Source organism: Capricornis sumatraensis, chromosome 19, assembly GCF_032405125.1.
Source record: "Capricornis sumatraensis isolate serow.1 chromosome 19, serow.2, whole genome shotgun sequence".
Taxonomy (NCBI): Eukaryota; Metazoa; Chordata; class Mammalia; order Artiodactyla; family Bovidae; genus Capricornis; species Capricornis sumatraensis.
The window spans coordinates 31,773,952-31,795,156 of NC_091087.1; the positions used below are offsets into that span (position 1 = coordinate 31,773,952).

Sequence of the window (21,205 nt, forward strand, 5' to 3'; positions counted from 1 at the left end):
ATTATACAAATAAAGTCTTATGTGGTATACAGAAAAGAAAATGTAACAATATGCTGAATAAAGATGGAAAGATGCCTCCATCTCAAAAGTTCAGAAATAGAGTAAGATGCAGAAAAGGAATGCTTATGGTTTATAACCAACAGATAAAGGGTAGGCTGCTTTGACTGAAGAAGAAATTAATACAGAACAAATCAGGAAATCCTTAGGGGAAAATTGTACTATGAACTGAACTCCAAGCTAAGGATCTGGGATTTTATTCTGCAGGCCATGTGATGTTTGAGATAATTTTAGGCAGTAACAGGATAAACTTTTATTTTCTCTTATTTTAATAATTACATATTTATTTTCATGTATTCTAGGCTACTGCTGCTACTGCTAAGTCGCTTCAGTCATGTCTGACTCTGTGCGACCCCATAGACAGCAGCCCACCAGGCTCCTCTCCTGGGATTCTCCAGGCAAGAACTTTAATGTGCCTGCAAAACACCCAAGGATCCTGTTAAAATGTAGAATATTTTATCCAATGTATGTTTTTAGATTTATTTCCTAGATTTTCAGATGTTTGGATGTGTGCTGATTCCTACAGCCAAGGGAATCACAGTAATTATGTAAAATAATAAACTCATACAAAGTAAAAGCAGATTTGGAAATCCACAGAATTCAAAGCTTGGACGCCCTCTGTTGGTCTCTATAATTTAGAACTTAGGAAAACTTCATCAAGGGAATCCTGCTTCAGTGCCTAGGAACGGAAGACCTCCTGTCAAGAAGCTGCAGGAACAGCGGATATTCTCCTGTTTCTGAGGTTTATCCGATTCACTTCATCAGTGTTTGAGTCATGAAGTGAAAGCAGTTTCAAAGTCACTGACACTGTCAGAACAGGACGGCAGAATTAAAAAGAAAAAAACAGAAGAGACAACTGAATAAGGAAGTATTGACAAAATATTCAGTGGGTTTCCAAAGCCTCTCTTCCTTAGAAAAGGGCCTTAGGGCTTCCCAGGTGGCACCAGTGGTAGAGAATCCATCTGCCGATTCAGGAGACGCATGTTCAGTCCCTGGGTGGGGAAGATCCCCTGGAGAAGGAAATGGCAACCCACTCCAGAGTTCTTGCCTGGGAAATCCCAGGCCACAGGAGCCTGGTGGGCCACAGTTCGTGGGGCCGCAAAGGATCGGACCCAACAGAGCACACACGCACGCATGCAGCAGGCTGTTGCTCTAAGATCAAGGCTCCATCCAAATAACGTCTCCATAGTTCACAGAAGCCTCTGCCCTGTTTGCCATCAGCTAAGAAACACTGCAACTACCTTTAGTCACTCAACTTTAAACTACTTAATTTCATTATTTGGACATAGAGGACATTGTTTCTAGATCATGTCAACCATACGCTCAGTAGATATTGGTTATTAGAATCTGTGATGCTCAGTAAAACTCGGTTATTAGAATCTGTGAGTGAACAATTGAATATTTCAAGACATTTTCTAACTTTACCTGGATTTGGCTGAAGATATTCTGTGGCTTTTGAAAGAATTTCTGCAACAGCTTTATTCGTAATGTCTATTTTCTTTTTAGAAAAGAAAGAAACATAAAAATATTAGTAAATGACAAATTCAACAGAAAAACAAACAGAAGAATAAATTTAATTAAGTTAGTATTTATAACAACACTGTTATAATGATTTTAACTCCAATGAGCCTTTCAACATTTTGGGTAGACAGAATATTTTCTTAACTTTTAGATTCTGGGACATCCTTTCAATAATTGCTCCTCCCAATGACAGTGGAGAACACTAACTTCTTTTTCAGCATTAAAATGAATATTAATGTAATTTAGGAAACTTGCAAAACTTATTATGCTCCACTAGATTATTGGATATACTTGAAGGTCTCTCAAAACCAAGCCAACCAATTCTGGACACTCTAGCTGTTGGTTGACCAGAAGATAAATATGAGCATATACAGTAAAGTTAACTATGCACATTTCAATAGCTTTATTTTATACCATCAGTAGTCAAAAAGAGAACGTTTTAAAGTAAAAGGATACTCCACTCATGAGAACAATTTAAAAATCATCAAAATAATGAGAATAAATATTTGTTTTAGGTTTGATGTTAAGTTTGAGGGAATCCTAAGCAATGCATTTGTATTGTAGTTTGAAAACTCCAAGGGACTTTGCCTAATGACATAATGAGTTGGTGATAAATGTGTATTTCATCTGTTAATGTATGACTTAATGGAACCTAAAGTGAAGTTCACTAAAAATGATCGCCAGTTTTCTATACTGAAGTTGTTTTTGTTTAGTTGCTAAGTAGTGTCCAACTCTTCGCAACCCTGTGGACTGTAGCCCACCAGGCTCCTCTGTCCATGGGATTTCCCAGGCAAGAATACTGGAGTGGGTTGCCATTTCCTTCTCCAGGGGATCTTCCCGACCCAGGGATCAAACCCATGTCTCCTACAGTGGCTGACAGATTCTTTACCACTGAGCCACAAGGAAAGCCCAGTACTGAAATTACTAACTGTATGAATAAGATCCATATGCTTAGCTTAAGGCTTAAGACCTGGGTTTGAGATTTATAACTTTGTATAAATTCAATATTAATTAAAGCACAACTTGGAGTGGTCATTTCATGTACACAGTTCTCCTGGGACATGAAAAGTCACCAGGTATCTAAGAATCACCTCTGAAGGGTGAGGGTGAGAGGAGGTAGAGGCGAGAATACTTTCTACTTAGACTCTTCTATTTCTTTTGGGGGAAAACACCAAGAAACAAACAGCCCAAAACTCAACAGGCCTTGCTCTGCACATACTGGCAGTGCTTCCAAGACAGCCCAGGAATGAATACAGGGAATGAATCCTTTACAAATGAAAGAGGATGCCACTAACCATGTTGGCAAATGCAGTCAATCAATATAAACACTGAAAAAATAACTCATTGCATAAAAACAAAAAAAATTAAAAACAAAAACCTTGCTTCTAGAATAAGAGAAAATACTGGGGGTAGGGTGGGTATATGTGTTCAGATTAAGAAAATGCAATGAAGGGATTTCCCTGATGGTCCAGTAGTTGAGACTGCCAGAATTATCTTTTTTTTTGGTTTTATTGATTGATTCTACCTTTTTGCTGTTATTATTGTGTATTTGATTAATCTCTCATTTATCTGTATTGATTTCTTCCTTTCACCTAGAGTGATTTGTTTGCTGTTATTTTCCTACCTTTTGGTTTGAATGATTTATTCATTCTCTTCCAACATTTACTTTCTGTTAAATGCATTTAAGACAGCTATATATCACAGGTTTTGACACACAGAGTTCTCATGACTAAGTGATCTTTAATTTTACTTTCCATTTCCTCTTGAGATAAGAATTATTTTTGCATGTTCTTCCATTTCCAAACATCCAGAATTTGGAAACTATACCTTCCTTGTAATTCTTGTGTTCTAAGATTTTACTTAGGAAATTTGTTTTTTTTTCCTACAGTCCAGTAAATAATTGATTACTGAAACTGTTTTGAAGGAATTTGAAGTGAATATAAATTCTCAATTTGAGAAATGAAGACTATATTTACTTACAATCAAATTTATGTCATATTTTATGCAAATTCCCTACGATCCTATTTATTATTGTTAATTTAATCTGTTATTTTATGGGAAAGCTATGCATTTTTGTCAGTTCTCTATGTATTTCTGATGGCTTTTGCCTTCTATATTTAGCTGCCATGTTATATGATGCATAATGTTGTTCCATCGCTAAGTCACATCTGACTCTTTGTAACCCCAGGGACTACACCACGCCAGGCGCCTCTGTCCGCGGGATTCTCTAGGCAAGAATACTGGAGTGGGTTGCCATGCCCTCCTCCAGGGAATTTTTCTAAGCCAGGGATCGAACCCACATTTCTCATGTCTCCTGCATTGGCAGGCGGGTTCTTTACCACTGAACCAACATTAACTTTGTCATTTCTATGTTATGTTTCAGGTGAGTCTAATATCATCTAATTCACCTGTTGTAGAAAGTCCTTAAAGCTTCTTGTCACCTATTAGATATTTCCATGCTTTTTGATGCTGTAGCAAAACAGATAATAATTTTATTTTTATATTTGTTGTGTCACTCACTTGGGTTTGGAGAGGAAAAAGAAGTAATGAAGAGAGGTTTCAGTCCATCAACTGAAACTAAAATTCCTGAAATGTGCTTTTAAATTTAACCTTTCAACTGAATCACTTTGTTAGTAATAACGTTGCATAAAATATATCTTTATTTGTAAAGAAATTTTAAAGTAATTTTAGGTATGCCAGTGATGTTTAAATGTTCTGTGTTTCTCATTCTTCCAAAACTGTTTCCAAAAGCAAAACAAAATAAGCTTTCTGTTAAAGCATTAACATTTCTAGAAAATTAACTGTGCTCACCCAGAAAACAAGAAACTCCCCGGAGGACAGTGAGACCAGGTCCAGGGCATCCTGTAGAGGGTAGCCCCCCACACACCCTGCATGGCACAATCTGGGGCTGGGCTCCCTTCCCCAGCATCTGCTGAAAGCCCTGCTACCTGCTACAGCCTCCATCTTACCCCCAAGGAAGCCTTTCCTTGGAAAGCAGAGAAAGCTTTGATTTCTCTCAGCCCTCTCTCACTGGGGGAGTCTGGTTGTTAACACAGGGTTATGTTTAAAGGTCCCAAGACAAAAGGGAAGGGAATTGAGGAGACTGATAAGTAGTGATGGTCCCACTTTTGCCTCCACCTAAACTATTTCACGGGCTTCCCTTGTGACTTAGTGATAAAGAACAGGCCTGCCAATGCGGGAGACACAGGTCCCATTCCTGGTTCAGGAAGATCCCCTGGAGAAGGAAATGGCACCTGCCTGGAAAATCCCATGGACAGAGGGGCCTGGCAGGATATAGCCCATGGGGTCGCAAAAGAGTTAAAAATGACTTTGACTAAACAACAACAGCAAAGGACTTCACACAGGGGACCAGGAAGCTTGTTCAGAGACACAGAGTCCATAGTCTTCCTTTGGAACATGATAACAATCATTTCTATAGTACACTCACTGGATTTTTTAGATGTTTTCACACATATAATTTTTTTTTTTGGCATAATTCTTAAAACATCCATGTGAGGCAAGCAGAGCACACATTATCATCCTGTATCACAGGTCACGAAAGTTTGAAACAGCTTATCCAAGTAGGCGCAACTGATTCCAGTGGCAGAACCAAGATAAAAATTGCTATGCAGCTGCTGTAACACATGGAAACAGAGTCCTCCACACATTAGATCAATGTTTACGTATTTGAAGAGTCTCCTCCCAATAATACAGTTTGACTCTCCAAGATACTTAATCACAACGACTTCGGCTGAAACTGTTCACCAAGATGGGCCATCTTTTGAGCATTCTGACTGTCCAGTAGAGGGCACCAGTTAGCCATAGTCCATCTCTCAAAGCCAGGGTCTTTATTTGAACTTGGAAGTAATGAAAGAACTGCCTTTTGGATTCCATAATCTACACTTTAATTCATACCTCCTAGATCCCCACTCTAATATCCTTTACGATACCAGTATATCTCATACCACAGTAAAAGTCAAATTTACGAGATGATTCACATGAAAATGTTTTCTTACCCTTTCCATGTCAAGAAATTCGTCATCTAGTTTTGTTCCTTCAACACCACTGATTTTTTCACTAAACAGCTGTAGAAATAAACACAAGTAACTTGTTTGTACAATCATTTGTTATCACAGTATTTGACTCAAATTATTACCAAAAAAAAAAATTCAATTCCAAATTGTTGGACTTTTTGGACGAAGTACTTTAAGAAAATCATTGGAGGGGGTAACCACAGCTAAGAATATGGGAAAAAACACACCCCTCACTCGTTCAACAGACACCTATTATGCACCTACTACATGTAAAACACCGGAGAAGGCAATGGCAACCCACTCCAGTACTCTTGCCTGGAAAATCCCATAGGTGGAAGAGCCTGCTGGGCTGCAGTCCACGGGGTCGCGAAGAGTCGGACGCGACTAAAGCAGCTTAGCAGCAGCAGCAGCATATGTGAAACACAGGCAGTTTCTCTAGTAGAAACATAAATAAGATCTTTTATCTCTGCTGCGGCAAGTGGGATCTTTACTTGTGGCATGTGGGATCTAGTTCCCTGACCAGGGATCGACCCAGGCCCCCTGCATTGGGAGTGTGGAGTCTTAACCACTGGACCACGTTATTTTGAACACACTAAGGTTCATCTGTGTTAAGGAGGAGATGGAGAATGAATGGCATAACTGACTTAATAAGGTATGAGAAGTATCTGCTTTATGTAATCAGGGGTAACTACTAAAAGCTTAAAACAATTAATATACATATAATACTACGAGTTATAACCATACCAGCACATCAGTGGAAAACCAACGATTTCCTATCCAAAAGAAAACAAGGATAAAGGATATTCAGGAGAACATAAAAGGTGACAAGTGGAAACTACAAAATTAAGATAGTAATCACAAGTCCAAAAAGGTCAGTAATCATTATCTATGCAACTAAGTTCAACACATGAAAGGATAATGAATAGAGTTGATTTTAAAAATCCAGCTACATAGAGCTTTTAAGAGACATACCTAAAATGCAACGCACAGGAGAATGAAAATACTAATAGACAAATTTTCTTCGTGTTGTTTAGTTGCTAGGTCATGTCCGACTCTTTGTAGCCCAACAGGCTCCTCTGTCCATGGGATTTTCCAGGCAAGAATACTAGAGTGGGTTGCCATTTCCTTCTCCAGGGGGTCTTCCCAACCCAGGGATTGAACCCAGATCTCCTGTATTGCAGGCAGATTCTTTAGCATCTGCAGCCATGAAATTAAAAGACACTTGCTCCTTGGAAGAAAAGCTATAACAAATCTAGAGAGCGTATTAAAAAGCAAAGACATCCTTTTGCCAACAAAGGTCCATATAGTCTAAGCTATGGTTTTTCCAGTAGTCATGTATGAATATGAGAGTTGGGCTATAAAGAAGGCTGAGCACTAGAGAATTGATGCTTTCAAATTGTGGTGCTAGAGAAAACTTGAGAGTCCCTTGAACTGCAAGGAGATCAAACTAGTCAATCCTAAAGGAAATCAACCCTGAATATTCATGGTAAGGACTGATGCTGAAACTGAAGCTCCAATGCTTTGGCCACCTGATGTGAAGAGCCAACTCATTGGAAAAGACCCTGATGCTGGGAAATATTGAGGGCAGGAGGAAAAGGGGAAACAGAGGATGAGATGGTTAAATAGCATCATCAACTCAATGGACATAAATCTGCGCAAACTCCCGAGATAAGGAAGGACAGGGGAGCCTGGCCTGCTGTATGTAGTCCATGGGGTCTCAGAGAGTCAGACACAACTTAGCGACTGAAGAATGAAAACAAAATTAATAAGGAGAGACCTGATCTAACAACAAATGGAGCAATTCATGAAAATTCTGGTATAATATAATCTGTCTAACAGCATAACTTAGAAAAAAAAATAAAGCAAAAACTGAGAGAAATAACTGAAATAACAAATCTACAATCATTAAGGAGATTTTAGCACAACTCTCTCAGAAAACTGGCAGGTCAAACATGATTAAAAGAAAATAACTTGGAAGGGATACAGATAGTTTTAATGATCAAATTAATATCCTTGATAAAATATGCACAAATATATATATCCCTCCAACTAATAAACAGATAATATATAGTCTTTGGAAGTACAGATAGAACATTAGAAACAGTGATCATTTACTAGGTCACAAATCAGTCAATACCACACAGAACACATTTTTAACCATAATTCAGTTAAATTAGAAATCAATCCAATATAAATAAATATGCAGGTATAAAGTTTTAAAATTCAGTCCTAAATAACGAGTTTAAAAGGAAGTCTCAAGAGGAGTTTTCCAAAAAAAAAATGTTATAATGAAGATACATCAAAACCTGTGAGATGCAGCAAAATCAGTGTTTTGAAATCAATCTGTTAAACTCATTAAAAAAAAAAATCACCTCCATGTTTCAAACTGATACATGTCATTCAGTCTAATTCAAGAAATATCTGAAAGTCTACCAACTAGGTCAATATGCTAAACGTACAAAGATCAATCAATCTAAATACAATTTCAGGTCTTCCCTAACAGCAGCAGCTGGTGGCTCTGTGGTGAAGAATCTGCCTGCCAATGCAGGGGACATGGGTTCGATCCCTGGTCCTGGAAGATCCCATATACCGCAGATCTCATGCATCACAACTACTGAGCCTGTGCTCCAGAGCCCGGGCACCACAGCCACTGAGCCCACACGCTGAACTCCTGAAGCCTGTGCTCCGCAGCGAGAGAAGCCACCACAGGGAGAAGCCCAAGCACTGCACTGGAGAGCAGCCCCCACTCGCCGCAACTGGAGAAAAGCCCGTGCAGCGACGAAGACCCCGTGCAGCCAGAAATAAACAGACCTCCTTAAATACATTGCAACCACTTACACTGAGAAGCAGAAGCAAATGGCCGTAACACAACGAGATGCGGAACAGAGAGAAGCACAATTTGTTCTTCAAACCCAGACGGAGGAAAGCAAATTAAATGGATGAGAAGGTGCCAAGAAATTCCCAGAACTGACCAGAAGTGGGACAAGGAGATTCATTAGGAGATAAGGGACACACACACAATGAAGAGGCAGACAGTGGAAGAGTGTCCAAATTTTAATCTAAAACTCTATCTACCCTCTTCAGCCTTAAACACTAGTAAGCCCTCACCTATCCAGCTTCTCCATCACAAACACTGCATCTGACCTAAGTAACGAATCCAAAATACACATAGCCAAGGAAATATCTCTCCTGTGATCTTCCCCTCATGAGAAAAAGGGTCATGTTGCCCATCAGACCTGTCCCAGGATGGCCTGTTGCTATAATCAGAGATGACCATTTCTGACAATTTCTTCTCGGTGGGCTCCAATTTAATCAGTAATGGGAAAATAAAAACCGTTTTCAAAGACTACCACAGAGCACTGATGCAAAAGACACTTATTTGGGAGACATGAAGGTTTTGCTTTTCATCTAGATGCGTTGCGGTTTTAGTGGTAAACGTTAACACAGCCTTGGACTTCTGCTTGTGCAAAAAAATAAAATCTGTTTTCAAAGAACTCTTGGCTTCTCCAACTTCTTCCCTTTTACGAAGCAATAAATTAGACAGCAAGAAAGCCAGAACCTAGGAGAAAATGTAAAGAAGCAGATTTTATACATCAGGATTTCAAAGTGTGCTTTGGAACGGTGTTTTCCAACACATGTGCCACAAAACACCTGCTGCACAGGATACGAGTAAGAATCGTACAAAAGAACAGCTCCTTCACCACGTCCTTGGAAACATGGCAATAAACAAAACTAAGCAGACCTCTACTAAAAGAGACTTTTCAGAGACTTTAAAGTGGAAATGGGCATCGCTGATATCCAAGGGGGTGCATGTAAGATAGAGCATTTCCCACCCATATCTGGTCATGGGAGATGTCTCAGCTGAGTAGTATGTGCTTTGAGAAGTCCTAAACCAAAAATTTCACCTTCTCTACTGGCTCCTTTTTTTTTTTCATTCAACCAGTCAGCAGTCATGTCCTGCTGTTATCAGCTTGGAAAACAAGGCAATACTCCAGTGTAAATCTAAATCATGAAGGTTATTTATGAGTTGTTAACATTAGGAGATGAGCACAGGGCACTTGTGAGTTCTCTGTGCTAGTTTTGCAACTTTTCTGTAAGTCTAAAAATATTTCAAAATACAAGATGATTTTTAAAAGTCTCTGAAGGCAGCAGAGAGCAACCAAGGCAATCAGGATCTCAGAGGCAGCAGAGAGCAACCAAGGCAATCAGGATCTCAGAGGCCCAAAATCATGAAGAAGGGAAATGCGCTGAGAAGAGCAATACATTCACAGCTGCTTTTTCCCTTTGGGGAAATTCTTGCCTTGCCACACATGATATAAAAGCTAAACAGAAAGCCTCAGCCTAGAACCTGCAGCAGCCTTGCTGGGCTGGGAAGAGGGAAACTGAAGTGCACTGTAACCTAGGAAATCAGGCTGCTGCTACTGCTGCTAAGTCGCTTCAGTCGTGTCCGACTCTGTGTCACCCCATAGACGGCAGCCCATCGGGCTCCCCCATCCCTGGGATTCTCTAGGCAAAAATACTGGAGTAGGTTGCCATTTCCTTCTCCAATGCATGAAAGTGAAAAGTCAAAGTGAAGTCGTTCAGTCGTGTCCGACTCTTAGCGACGCCATGGACTGCAGCCCACCAGGCTCCTCCACCCATGGGATTTTCCAGGCAAGAGCACTGGAGTGGGGTGCCATTGCCTTCTCCAGGAAATCAGGCTAGAAGAGGCCAAAATTCCAGGAAAAGAAAAAAGGACATATAAAGAAGTAAACCCAATAGGCTGTGTGCAATTTTTCTATCAAGGCTTTTGACAATTCTTAAGCTATATATGCACAAGGCAAGATGCTTGGCTACCAGCAAAAAGTGGCTGCTAGAAGGCTAAAGATCAAAGTGGAGATTTCTGCATCATCACAGTGATCAAGAGACAAAATTATAGAGTTCAAGATGCCCAAAAACAAGGAACCTCAGTAAACACCCTGGGTTTTTGGTTCAAACCCTGAAGGCTTAAAGGCCTAAGACTAACTGCCTAAGACTAAGATAATAAATACAGTGAAGCTGCAGGGTATAATATCAATATGAAAAAGACTGCTGCAGACGTAGAGAATGAGCTGACCATTGTTGGCAGGAAAGATGGGGGAAAGGGGTAGTTTTATTCAATTCACATAAAATTTAAAAACAGAAAAAACTAACCCATAATGATAGAAATAAATGTAATGGTTATCTTTAATGGGTTATCTTTTCAGGGTTATCTTTAATGGGTTATCTTTTCAGGGTTACCAGGGAGCATTTCAAGGAGCCGGTCACGTTCTACACTGTGAATTGGTTTTGTGGATGTGCTCATGTTGTTCAAATACATCAAGCTACATATGTGTGAGCTGTCACTTCCCTGTATGTATATTTTATTTCAATTAAAAAAAAATGTTTAACTCACTCTCCCATGAGCCCTGCTTTCAATGCTTTCAATATTTGCAATTATCATATTTTCATGATTTATTTTTCCACAAGGAAGCTTAATAAACAATACTGGTCCACTTCTTCCTCCCTTGTCTCAATAACAGAAAAAAAGTTCGTTGTCTGACTATTTACATCTGGAAGGGTCTGCTTCTTAGAACTGTGACTAAACCATACAGAATCAAATCACCTAGATTCAAAAGAACAAAAAGCCTGTAGGCTATTACGTGGTATTGCATCCACTGTGCCCTAAATGCTGCTTTCAGTTTAATCGTTACAGCAGCAGGATAAAGAAACTGACAAATGTCAACAGGAGAAAGGAGATAGATAAAAGACCTACAGAAAATGTTGCAGATATTGAATCAAGATGGTGGCTTGAACACACACATCTCTTCACTGTACCAAATACCTTTAAATAAACTTTATATATATACATATATAAAGAGAGGCATATGACACATACATAACAGTGCTGAACAACAAAAAGGGTGCTAGCAGCAGATCAGAAATGGTGAGAAATTCCTAGAAGACAGGAAGCAGATGGGATCAGCAAGCTGAGGAAACGGACCAATATAGACATGGCAGAAAACCGCTCCCAAGATAAAAATTAATACAGAGATTCCAAGTCTGAATAAAATGAGCACAGATAGAAGAAAGTCTCTTTTATCATCCAGAGACTTGATAAAAGAGCCGTATAGAAAGCTACAAGGACCGACGACGACTGTCCAGCCCGTCCCCATTCCCACATCTGTACCTGACGGCAGGGTCTGAATTTACTCCATTTTTGGTTCAAACCCCTAACAGACTGCTGATTAGAGAAGAACTGGGCAAATTATGGAAGCTCTCTGTGCCTCCAATTCCTTATCTGCAAAATGTAGAGACATAAGGGTATATATACATATATATATATTCAACATTATATATGTGAATATATATAATATATAGTTAGAACTGGACACGGAACAACAGACTGGTTCCAAATAGGAAAAGGAGTACGTCAAGGCTGTATATTGTCACCCTGCTTATTTAACTTATATGCAGAGTACATCATGAGAAACGCTGGGCTGGAAGAAACACAAGCTGGAATCAAGATTGCTGGGAGAAATATCAATAACCTCAGATATGCAGATGACCCCACCTTTATGGCAGAAAGTGAAGAGGAACTGAAGAGCCTCTTGATGAAAGTGAAAGAGGAGAGCGAAAAAGTTGCCTTAAAGCTCAACATTCAGAAAACGAAGATCATGGCATCCGGTCCCATGGGAAATAGATGGGGAAATAGTGTCAGACTTTATATTTTTGGGCTCCAAAATCACTGCAGATGTTGACTGCAGCCATGAAATTAAAAGACACTTACTCCTTGGAAGAAAAGTTATGACCAACCTAGATAGCATATTCAAAAGCAGAGACATTACTTTGCCAACTAAGGTTCGTCTAGTCAAGGTTATGGTTTTTCCTGTGGTCAGGTATGGATGTGAGAGTTGGACTGTGAAGAAGGCTGAGTGTCAAAGAATTGATGCTTTTGAACTGTGGTGTTGGAGAAGACTCTTGAGAGTCCCTTGGACTGCAAGGGCATCCAACCAGTCCAATCTGAAGGAGATCAGCCCTGGGATTTCTTTGGAAGGAATGATGCTAAAGCTGAAACTCCAGTACTTTGGCCACCTCATGCGCAGAGTTGACTCATTGGAAAAGACTCTGATGCTGGGAGGGATTGGGGGCAGGAGGAGAAGGGGACGACAGAGGATGAGATGGCTAGCTGGCATCACTGACTCAATGAACGTGAATCTGAGTGAACTCCGGGAGTTGGTGATGGACAGGGAGGTCTGGAGTGCTGCAATTCATGGGGTCACAAAGAGTCAGATATGACTGAGTGACTGAACTGAACTGAACTGAACTGATATATATTATATACTAGATATACATGGGTGCATGTGTGCTAAGTCACTTCAGTTGTGTCTGACTCTGCGACCCTATAGACTGTACCCTTCCCAGGCTCCTCTGTCCATGGGATTCTCCAGGCAAGAATACTGGAGTGAGTTGCCATGCTCTCCTCCAGGGGATCTGCCCAACCCAGGAATCAAACCCATGTCTCCTGCATCTCCTGCACTGGCAGGCAGACTCTACCACTGTGCCATCAGGGAAGTCACAGCTATAATAACTTGCAGCCAAACTCTTTCCTACTTGATAGACCTTAGTATTGATACACCTTGAATGGTTCTATTCAACCTGCTATCACCAATGACCTTCTGGTTTCTAAACTTCCAAAATAAATTTTCACTCTTCACTAAGATGGGCTCTCTGGGTATTCTAACTCTATTGACCAACCTCTTCCTCAGAGTTCCTCTTTTCTTGGCCTGTGGAACCTAAGTCTCTTCTCTTTCATCCCTGGATGCTCCTTTATTACCACTAAAGTTTTTTTTTTTTTTCTCATCGTACACACACTCCTCCCCTTCCTACTCCCAACTCATCAGCCACTAACTCCTATCCTACATCCCAAACATCTCTTGATTTCGTTGCCTTCTCTCCACTTCTTTGAACACGTCCTCCGTTCAGGCCACTACTCTGAGAACCTCCCAGCTGGGCTCTTTCAACCCCTCCTCCACACTGCTGCCAGTCAGCTATCCGAAATGGCAACTGAATAATGTCATTCCCCACACTGATTCAGTGGCTTCCCATTGCCTTTAAAATAAATCCCACCTCAGCCTCCCTGGTGGCTCGGCGGTAAAAAATCTGCCTGCCAGCGCAGGAGACACAGGTTCGATCCCTGATCCAGGAAGATCCCACATGACACGGAGCAACTGAGCCCATGAATCACAACTACTGAGCCTGAGCTCTTGAGCCTCGGGAGCTGCAGTTACTGAGCCAGAGTGTCAAAGCCTGAGCCCTTGAACCTGAGCTACACAAGAGAAGCCACCACAATGAGAAGCCCGCGCACCACAGTAGAAAGCAGACTCTGTTGGCAGCAATTAAAGAAAAAAAAAAAAAGCCCATGCAGCAAAGACCCAGCACAGTCAAAAATATATAAATAAAATTATTTTTTAAAAGAATAATAAAAAAAAAGTCCTTAACAATTTTTTTTTAAACCCATCTCCTTAACACAGAGGACCACGCCCTCCGTGATCTGACTGCTCCAGTCACTGTCCTGCCACTCTTGATCAACACTGCACACTCCTCCCTTTCCGATCCTGAGTCCCTTGGAGTATCCTGCCCTTTCCAGCCTTTGTACATGCTATTCCCAATGCCTCGGAAGGCTCTTCCCATCTAGCTAACCCCTAACGAGGCTTCAAGGCTCAGCTCAAGTGTCACAAGGATGACCTAGCTGGATGCCGCTCCTGTGGTCCCCTTCACACAGTAAGTGTTAACGCAGCACTTATCCCCCTGCACTGTCAGCCAGCCCCGTGCAGTGGCCTGTGAGATCCCTGAGAGCAGGATCTTGTCTGTCCTCCGCATGACAGCATCCGTAACACTAGAAGAGTACGAGCCAAACAGTAGGCCTCCTAGCCAATAACTGCTCCCCCTCCCACTCCCCGTCAATGCACTGAAGGACACGGAGGCAATCCGTGGAAACATTAAGAACATTGTTTGAAATTCTATTAGTGACTCTCTGCTCTGCTCAGTTGCTCAGTTGTGTCTGAATCTTTGCGACCCCATAGACTGTATGTAGCCTGCCAGGCTCCTCTGTCCGTGGGATTTCTCAGGCAAGAATACTGGAGTGGGTTGCCATTTCCTCCTCCAGAGGATCTTCCCAACCCAGGGATCGAACTCTCATGTCTTTTACGTTTCCTGCACTGGCAGGTGGGTTCTTTACCATTAGTACCACATGGGAAGCCCTTTCTATTAATGACACTTTTCTCCAGTAAAAGTCCAGAAAAAATTGATCCTGAATGATAGCAAGGAAATAACTATACTATGTCTAACCATGTGGTCACCAATGAAGATAAGAAGATTCCAGTCAGTGAAATTAAGAAGGTTAAAAAAATTCTCATCATACAGTTGCTACATGGCAATAACAGAAAAGAAAAGCATGATGATTAATTGAAGGAAAGCAAACCTGTTGCTTTAGTAACTTCAAGATAAGAAAAAAACTAGTAACTTCTGATTTTGTCTGGGTCACTTTACAAGAGATATGTGGAATGAAATCTCAGAAACTTAGAAAAAAAATTCCTCCCACAGAGTTACAAGTGAAAGGCATGAACCTATATGACTTCTCTTTGGAAATCGGAAGACACATTGCTCATGAGAAAACAACAAAGAATATAGTATCTAGATTTATTTTTAAGCCAATAGAGCAGCAACTTGTAAGTACTGAAGCTTTCAGAAGAAAATGCTGATTCACCAACACCAACTTGCAAAAAAAAATCTCCAGGACCACAAAGGTTTAGGCTCACATCTCCCTAACTGTGCACACACTCCACTGTCACTTCCTCTCATGCTGACCTCACGCACTCCCCAATACTCCAAGAGGAGCCAGACTAGAGAATTCCCTGGTAGTCCAATGGTTAGGACTCAGTGATTTCACTGTCAAGGGCCCGGGGTTCAATCCCTGGTCAGGCAACTAAGAACATACAGAAATCACCTTACATAGTTTAATCCCTTTCTACGGCCTCTGTCATATCCTCTGGCCCTAGCTGTTGGGTTAAATTTAACATTCTGTATACCAAATATGACCTTCTCCATTCACCAGAAGGTTTTGGTGACCACTGGGATAGTTGGTTTTTCCCAACACATGGGCTTCAGGGAGGAGAATCCTCACTAATTTCACATTCAGTTGATATCGGAAATGTGATACCACTGAGAGATACAAAAGATAACAGCAAAATCAAAACAAAACAAAATAACCCTGCAAGTACTTGAGGCCACACCAGACGCTTAAGTTAAACTTGGGTCTGTATCTGGAGCTGAGGGCCAGATGTCATAAAAGCTCCCCAAGCTTGGCCCCAGGGAGCAAAGAAACTACTGACATGAACCCCTCCTGCAAATCCTGCACGTGTGCTCCGTCATGTCTGAGTCTTTGGGACCCCATGGACTGCAGCCCACAGGGCTCCTCTGTCCATGGGATTCTCCAGGAAAGAATACTGGAGTGGGTTGCCATCTCCTCCTCCAGGGGATCTTCCAGACTCAGGGACTGAACCCACATCTCCCATGTCTCCTGCATTGCAGGCAGATTCTTTACCTGGGAAGCCCACAAGATGACCTCTAACACAGTTGAAAACCTGAGGTAAGAAAGCCTCAGTGCTGCTTGGAACGGTTTGGGTGCACCACCCACGTCCCCTTCAACATGGCGGCCTCATGTAAGAAAAGCCAGTCTCGGCAGCTTCCTGGGAGATGCGATTCTGGCCCTCCTCTGTCTCTTCTTCGCAGAGCCTCCATTCTCCTCCAGGGCACCCACCGCGTGCTTCCTCCATAAACCCTCCCACACAGCCCTGCCTTTCCAAACTCTTCTGAGGACGTTTTTAAAGTCCTCGCTTGTTTCCACAGGGTCATTTGAGCTCAAGGCTAAAGGACTCAAATCAAGTGAGACGTCACTGATATTGCAGCCATGAAACTGTAACAGTACAATGTACAGCTGGTCTATTTTGAGATGCTGATAAGGGGGAAAGAAGGCGTAAAAAGGAATGGTACATTCTTCTCCTTCCCATGAAAGCTTTCATGACCTTGCTCTACACTTTACAACCATACTTCCTCTCTGGCGTGTGTCCCTGAAAAAATGTGTAAATCTGTTTTTTCACAATTCAAAACATGTTCTTAACTCACTTTAGCAGCTTGTTTACTTAAAGGCATCATCAAAGAACCCTTTAGTAAAATAAAATGATGCTAATGATGTAAAGATCACACTTATATCTATTGGTCATATAAATTCAGATTTGGGTACATCTTCTATTCTCAAAATGTGGACCATCTCTATGGTTTGTGGATGAGGGGAAGATAACTATTTGAGTTAAAAAAAATTTTTTTTTCTTTTTTGTTCTTTTGTTTATTTTTTAAATATGGTTGATTTCAATTCCCGGTGGCTCAGCAGGTAAAGAATCTAACTGCAGTGCAGGAGACACAGGAGAAATGAGTTTGACCCCTGGAATGGGAAGATCCCCTAGAGAAGGGCATGGCAACCCACTCTAGTATTCTTGCCCAGAGAATTCCATGGACAGAGGAGCCTGGGGGTGGGGTACAGTCCAGAGATTCGCAAAGAGTGGGACACGACTGAGAGACTCACACAGCCTTGATTTAACAACAACTAGAGTCGGACACGACTGAGCAACTTCACTTTCACTTTTCACTTTCACGCATTAGAGAAGGAAATGGCAACCCACTCCAGTGTTCTTGCCTGGAGAATCCCATGGGTGGAGGAGCCTGGTGGGCTGCAGTCCATGGGGTCACTAAGAGTCGGACAGGACTGAGCGACTTTACTTTTACTTTTCACTCTCATGCATTGGAGAAGGAAATGGCACCCCACTCCAGTACTCTTGCCTGGAAAATCCCACAGGTGGAGGAGCCTGGTGGGCTGCAGTCCATGGGGTCGCTAAGAGTCGGACAGGACTGTAGCGACTTCACTTTTACTTTTCACTCTCATGCGTTGGATAAAGAAATGGCAACCCACTCCAGTGTTCTTGCCTGGAGAATCCCAGGGACGGGGGAGCCTGGTGGGCTGCCATCTATGGGGCTGCACAGAGTCGGATATGACTGAAGCGACTTAGCAGCAGCAGCAGCAGTACAAATTTTTGTGCGCGACACAATAATTCAAAATTTTTATAAGATTTATACTCTACTTAATGTTACTGTAAAATAAGTAGCTATATTCCCTGTACTGTACAATATACCTTTGAAGCTTATTTATTTTATCCAGAGTAGTAATATTTTTTTCAGTTCTACTTGCTCTTACCCATATAGGCTTTTTCCTACAGTCACACAGGAGGTTTCACTGGACACTTTAATCAGGAAAAAGACCTTTCTGTGATCTCAATGCAGATTTCAGAGCCTGCATGCATTTTGCCTCTTCTTTGCCAAACGAAGCTATTGACTCAGAAAATTTAGTAATTTTGCTTTTTAAAAAGCAGCTATAATGACAAAGCAAAAAAGAAAGTCAATGGATCAAACTCAATTCCAGAACCAATTTAAGGCAGCAACATTAGTGTGACCATAAAGCGTATGCAATTCCCAGAAACTTGCAGAAATGGGGACAGAAAAGGCCAGTCCAGCAGCAAAGGGGCAGGAGTGTGGACTGTCTGCCCACATCATGTTTGTACAAGACGTCATTAGAGGAGACTATCTCCAAAAATCAACACTTTGGGATCAGAGCTTCCAACTGACATCACGGTTGTTGAAGGTATCTTCTATTACAGCGCAAATAAGTAATACCCAGGATGAAAGGTTCAAGCAAATAATCAGGTCAAAGGAAGAGCTTTCTGAGACTCCTCTGGCAGTCTAGTGGCTAAGATTCCACCTTCCGATGCAGGCGATGGGGGTTCCATCCCTGATCAGGGAGCTAAGAGCCTACACATATTGCAGCCCCAAAACCAAAACAGAAGCCATATTGTTTTTTAAAACAGAAGCAATATTGTAACAAATTCAATAAAGACTTAAAAATTGGTCCACATCAAAAAAAAAAAAAGAGTTTTCTATCAAGATGGTCTCTCTCTCGTCTCCACAGACTCCTCTCACTTTGAAAATGCTGAGGGTCCTACAAGGTCTGGTTTCAACTCTCCCCTCAACTCTTGCATTCTCTCCTGGGAAATTACATACACTCTCAAAATCTTCACTTACCATCAAGCACCCAAATTATTATCTTTATCCCCAAATCACTCCCCTGAGACCCAGATTCACGTCTCCATTCAAGTCACGCCCCACAAGGAGCTCGTCATTTCCCTCCTCCCTTGCCTGCTTGCCCAGACAGCCCCAACTTCCCAGGCGATAAGAGAGGAGACCACGTTACAATCTCCGAAGTTGTGACTTTCGGCTTTGACCTGGGAAGTGCATATACATCCCAAACTAATTCAGTTTGACTTAGGAAAATAATCAGATGCATAACAAAGAGCAAACACAGGCCCAGAGCCTCCTTCCATAGTCAGCAACACTGGCCTCCACTAGCCTCAGCTTGGACACAGTCCCTGCTGAGGGGCTGGGACATCAGAGAGAGAGGCCAAAGAGCTGATCACCACTCCACATGGACCCAGGACTGGCAATAAAATGAGCACTATAATTCTTGAACTGTTGGAGGATGTTCCAATCTGAACAGTTTGCTGCTGGGAATCTGTGCTGGTTATTTCCCTATTGACTCTCAGCCGCAGCCCCACCCTCCTGCATCTACTAGGTGATGCCAAGACTGGGACTGTGCAATCTACATTCGTCAGGCTTGCATGCCGCTGGCTTCTATGAGGTTCTGATGGTGGAACGAGGGAGGAGGCGGGAAAAGGCTCTGTTTCTGCTTTCAGGCTCTGTTAGCATCCACTGAGCAGCAGCACAAGCTCCATTTCCTAGTCTTGGCTCTTGAGTACCAGCTGTGGGATGTGCCCCAGGGGATTCAAGTCCCAGCTCTCATCACTCCCTCAGGGCAGCCCCCAGCCACGGCAGCCCTCCTCTGAAACCCTAGGTTTTGAGATCACAGCTCTTCCTTTTGTCCCCCAGCATCTAGATGTAGCAGCCGCTTCCACTTCCTGAAGTTACTCATGTCTGGATGACTTCAGCATCCCCTTGTGTTCTTTCAATCTTCCAAACCTGGCACAGTCAGAAACCCCTCTTTTTTGTTGTTAATAATTACTTATTTTAATTGAAGTGTAATTGCTTTACAATATTGTGTTGGTTTCTACCATATAAGAACATGAATCCGCCATAGGTACATATATATGTCCCCTCCCTCTTGAGCCTCCTCCCACCTCCTACCCCATTCCACCTCTCTAGGTTATCACAGAGCATTGGATTTGAGCTCCCTGTGTCATACAGGAAATTCCCCCTGGCTATCTAATTTTACATGTGGTGGTGTATATGCTTCCCTGCTACTCTCTCAATTCTTCCCGCCTGCTCCTTCCCCTCTGTGTTCACAAGTCTGTTATCTAAGTCTGCGTCTCCACTGCTGCCCTGCAAAGAGGTTCATCAGGACCATCTTTCTAGATTCCACGTATACCCTGAAGGAAACCATAACTGAAAAAGATGCAGGTACCCCGGTGTTCATTGCCACACTATTTACAATAGCTAGGACATGGAAGAAATGTCCCTTAATTGAAACACTTCACGTGGTTTCTGTAACCTAAATGGACCCTGAGTTATGATACAAAATTTCTTTTGCTCTGTAGTTTGTTTTCTTTTGTTATAGATTTTACATTCTCTGCTCACAAAATATCACTTCCCATGGCTGAAGTCTCTACCTTTGGTTACCATTTGTTCTGCCAAGGAGACTGCTCTCCAGCCTGGAAATGGAAGAGTACACATCAGTCAGAGGAAACTGAAATCTCATGAAGGAGGCTGGCTGGACTCGCAGATAATTCTGGGCCTGCGATCCACATAACTCACAGATTCTAAATTCAATTTTATACTGAATATTTAATAGGTTAAGAGAAGCATAGGCCTATTTTAAATGTTTGGGGTTTTCTCTTTGTGGACACAAATACATCCTAAGATCTGATGAAAAAGAATCTTGTTCTGATCCCTCTCCCTCTTGTGGCCCCTCTCCAACAAGCCACCATCCTATGTAGTCCTGTCCATTCAGGCTCAAGCTGCAGGAACCCGTCTAACTCACCAGGACCTGACCCTGGACAGTCTTGCACTTGTCCAGGACGTGATATTTGGATAACTGCGTGGAATTAATCGTTAGCATGGAAAATGACAAAGCTGACCTCCCTTCACAGACAAATTAATACCAGGTAGGTTACACCGGCGTGAGATAATTCTCGCCAGATCTCTCATGTCTCTGCATGTCTTGCAAGCAGAGGCTTTACTCCCTTTGTCCCAGGCTATCTTCTCAAGGATGCCCACACAGCGACCAGTCTTAGAAGATACGATGTTTCTCTCCAGGGAAAAGGACAGATGTGTTGTGTGCACACATGAAGCAACTTGGCACACAGGCACACAAACACACCCATCTTTTTTCCTGGAGAGAAACATCATATCTTCCAAGACTCGTCGCTGTGCAAACATCCTTGAAAAGACAGTCTGGGGAAAGGGAGCAAAGCCTC

General features: G+C 42.0%; 1 protein-coding gene across 1 annotated transcript in view; it reads right to left on the minus strand.

The window, feature by feature from the left end:
• SH3GL3 (SH3 domain containing GRB2 like 3, endophilin A3) overlaps window positions 1-5,660 on the minus strand; it is a 53,931-nt gene extending 48,271 nt beyond the window's left edge. Inside the window, exons 1-2 of the mRNA XM_068991154.1 lie at window positions 5,595-5,660; window positions 1,483-1,555 (exon numbers count right to left, since the gene is read on the minus strand). Coding sequence (XP_068847255.1) covers window positions 1,483-1,555; window positions 5,595-5,603 — 82 coding nt within the window. The 5' untranslated portion in view covers window positions 5,604-5,660. The remainder of the gene's footprint in view (window positions 1-1,482; window positions 1,556-5,594) is intronic.
• Between the last annotated feature and the right edge of the window lie 15,545 nt (window positions 5,661-21,205).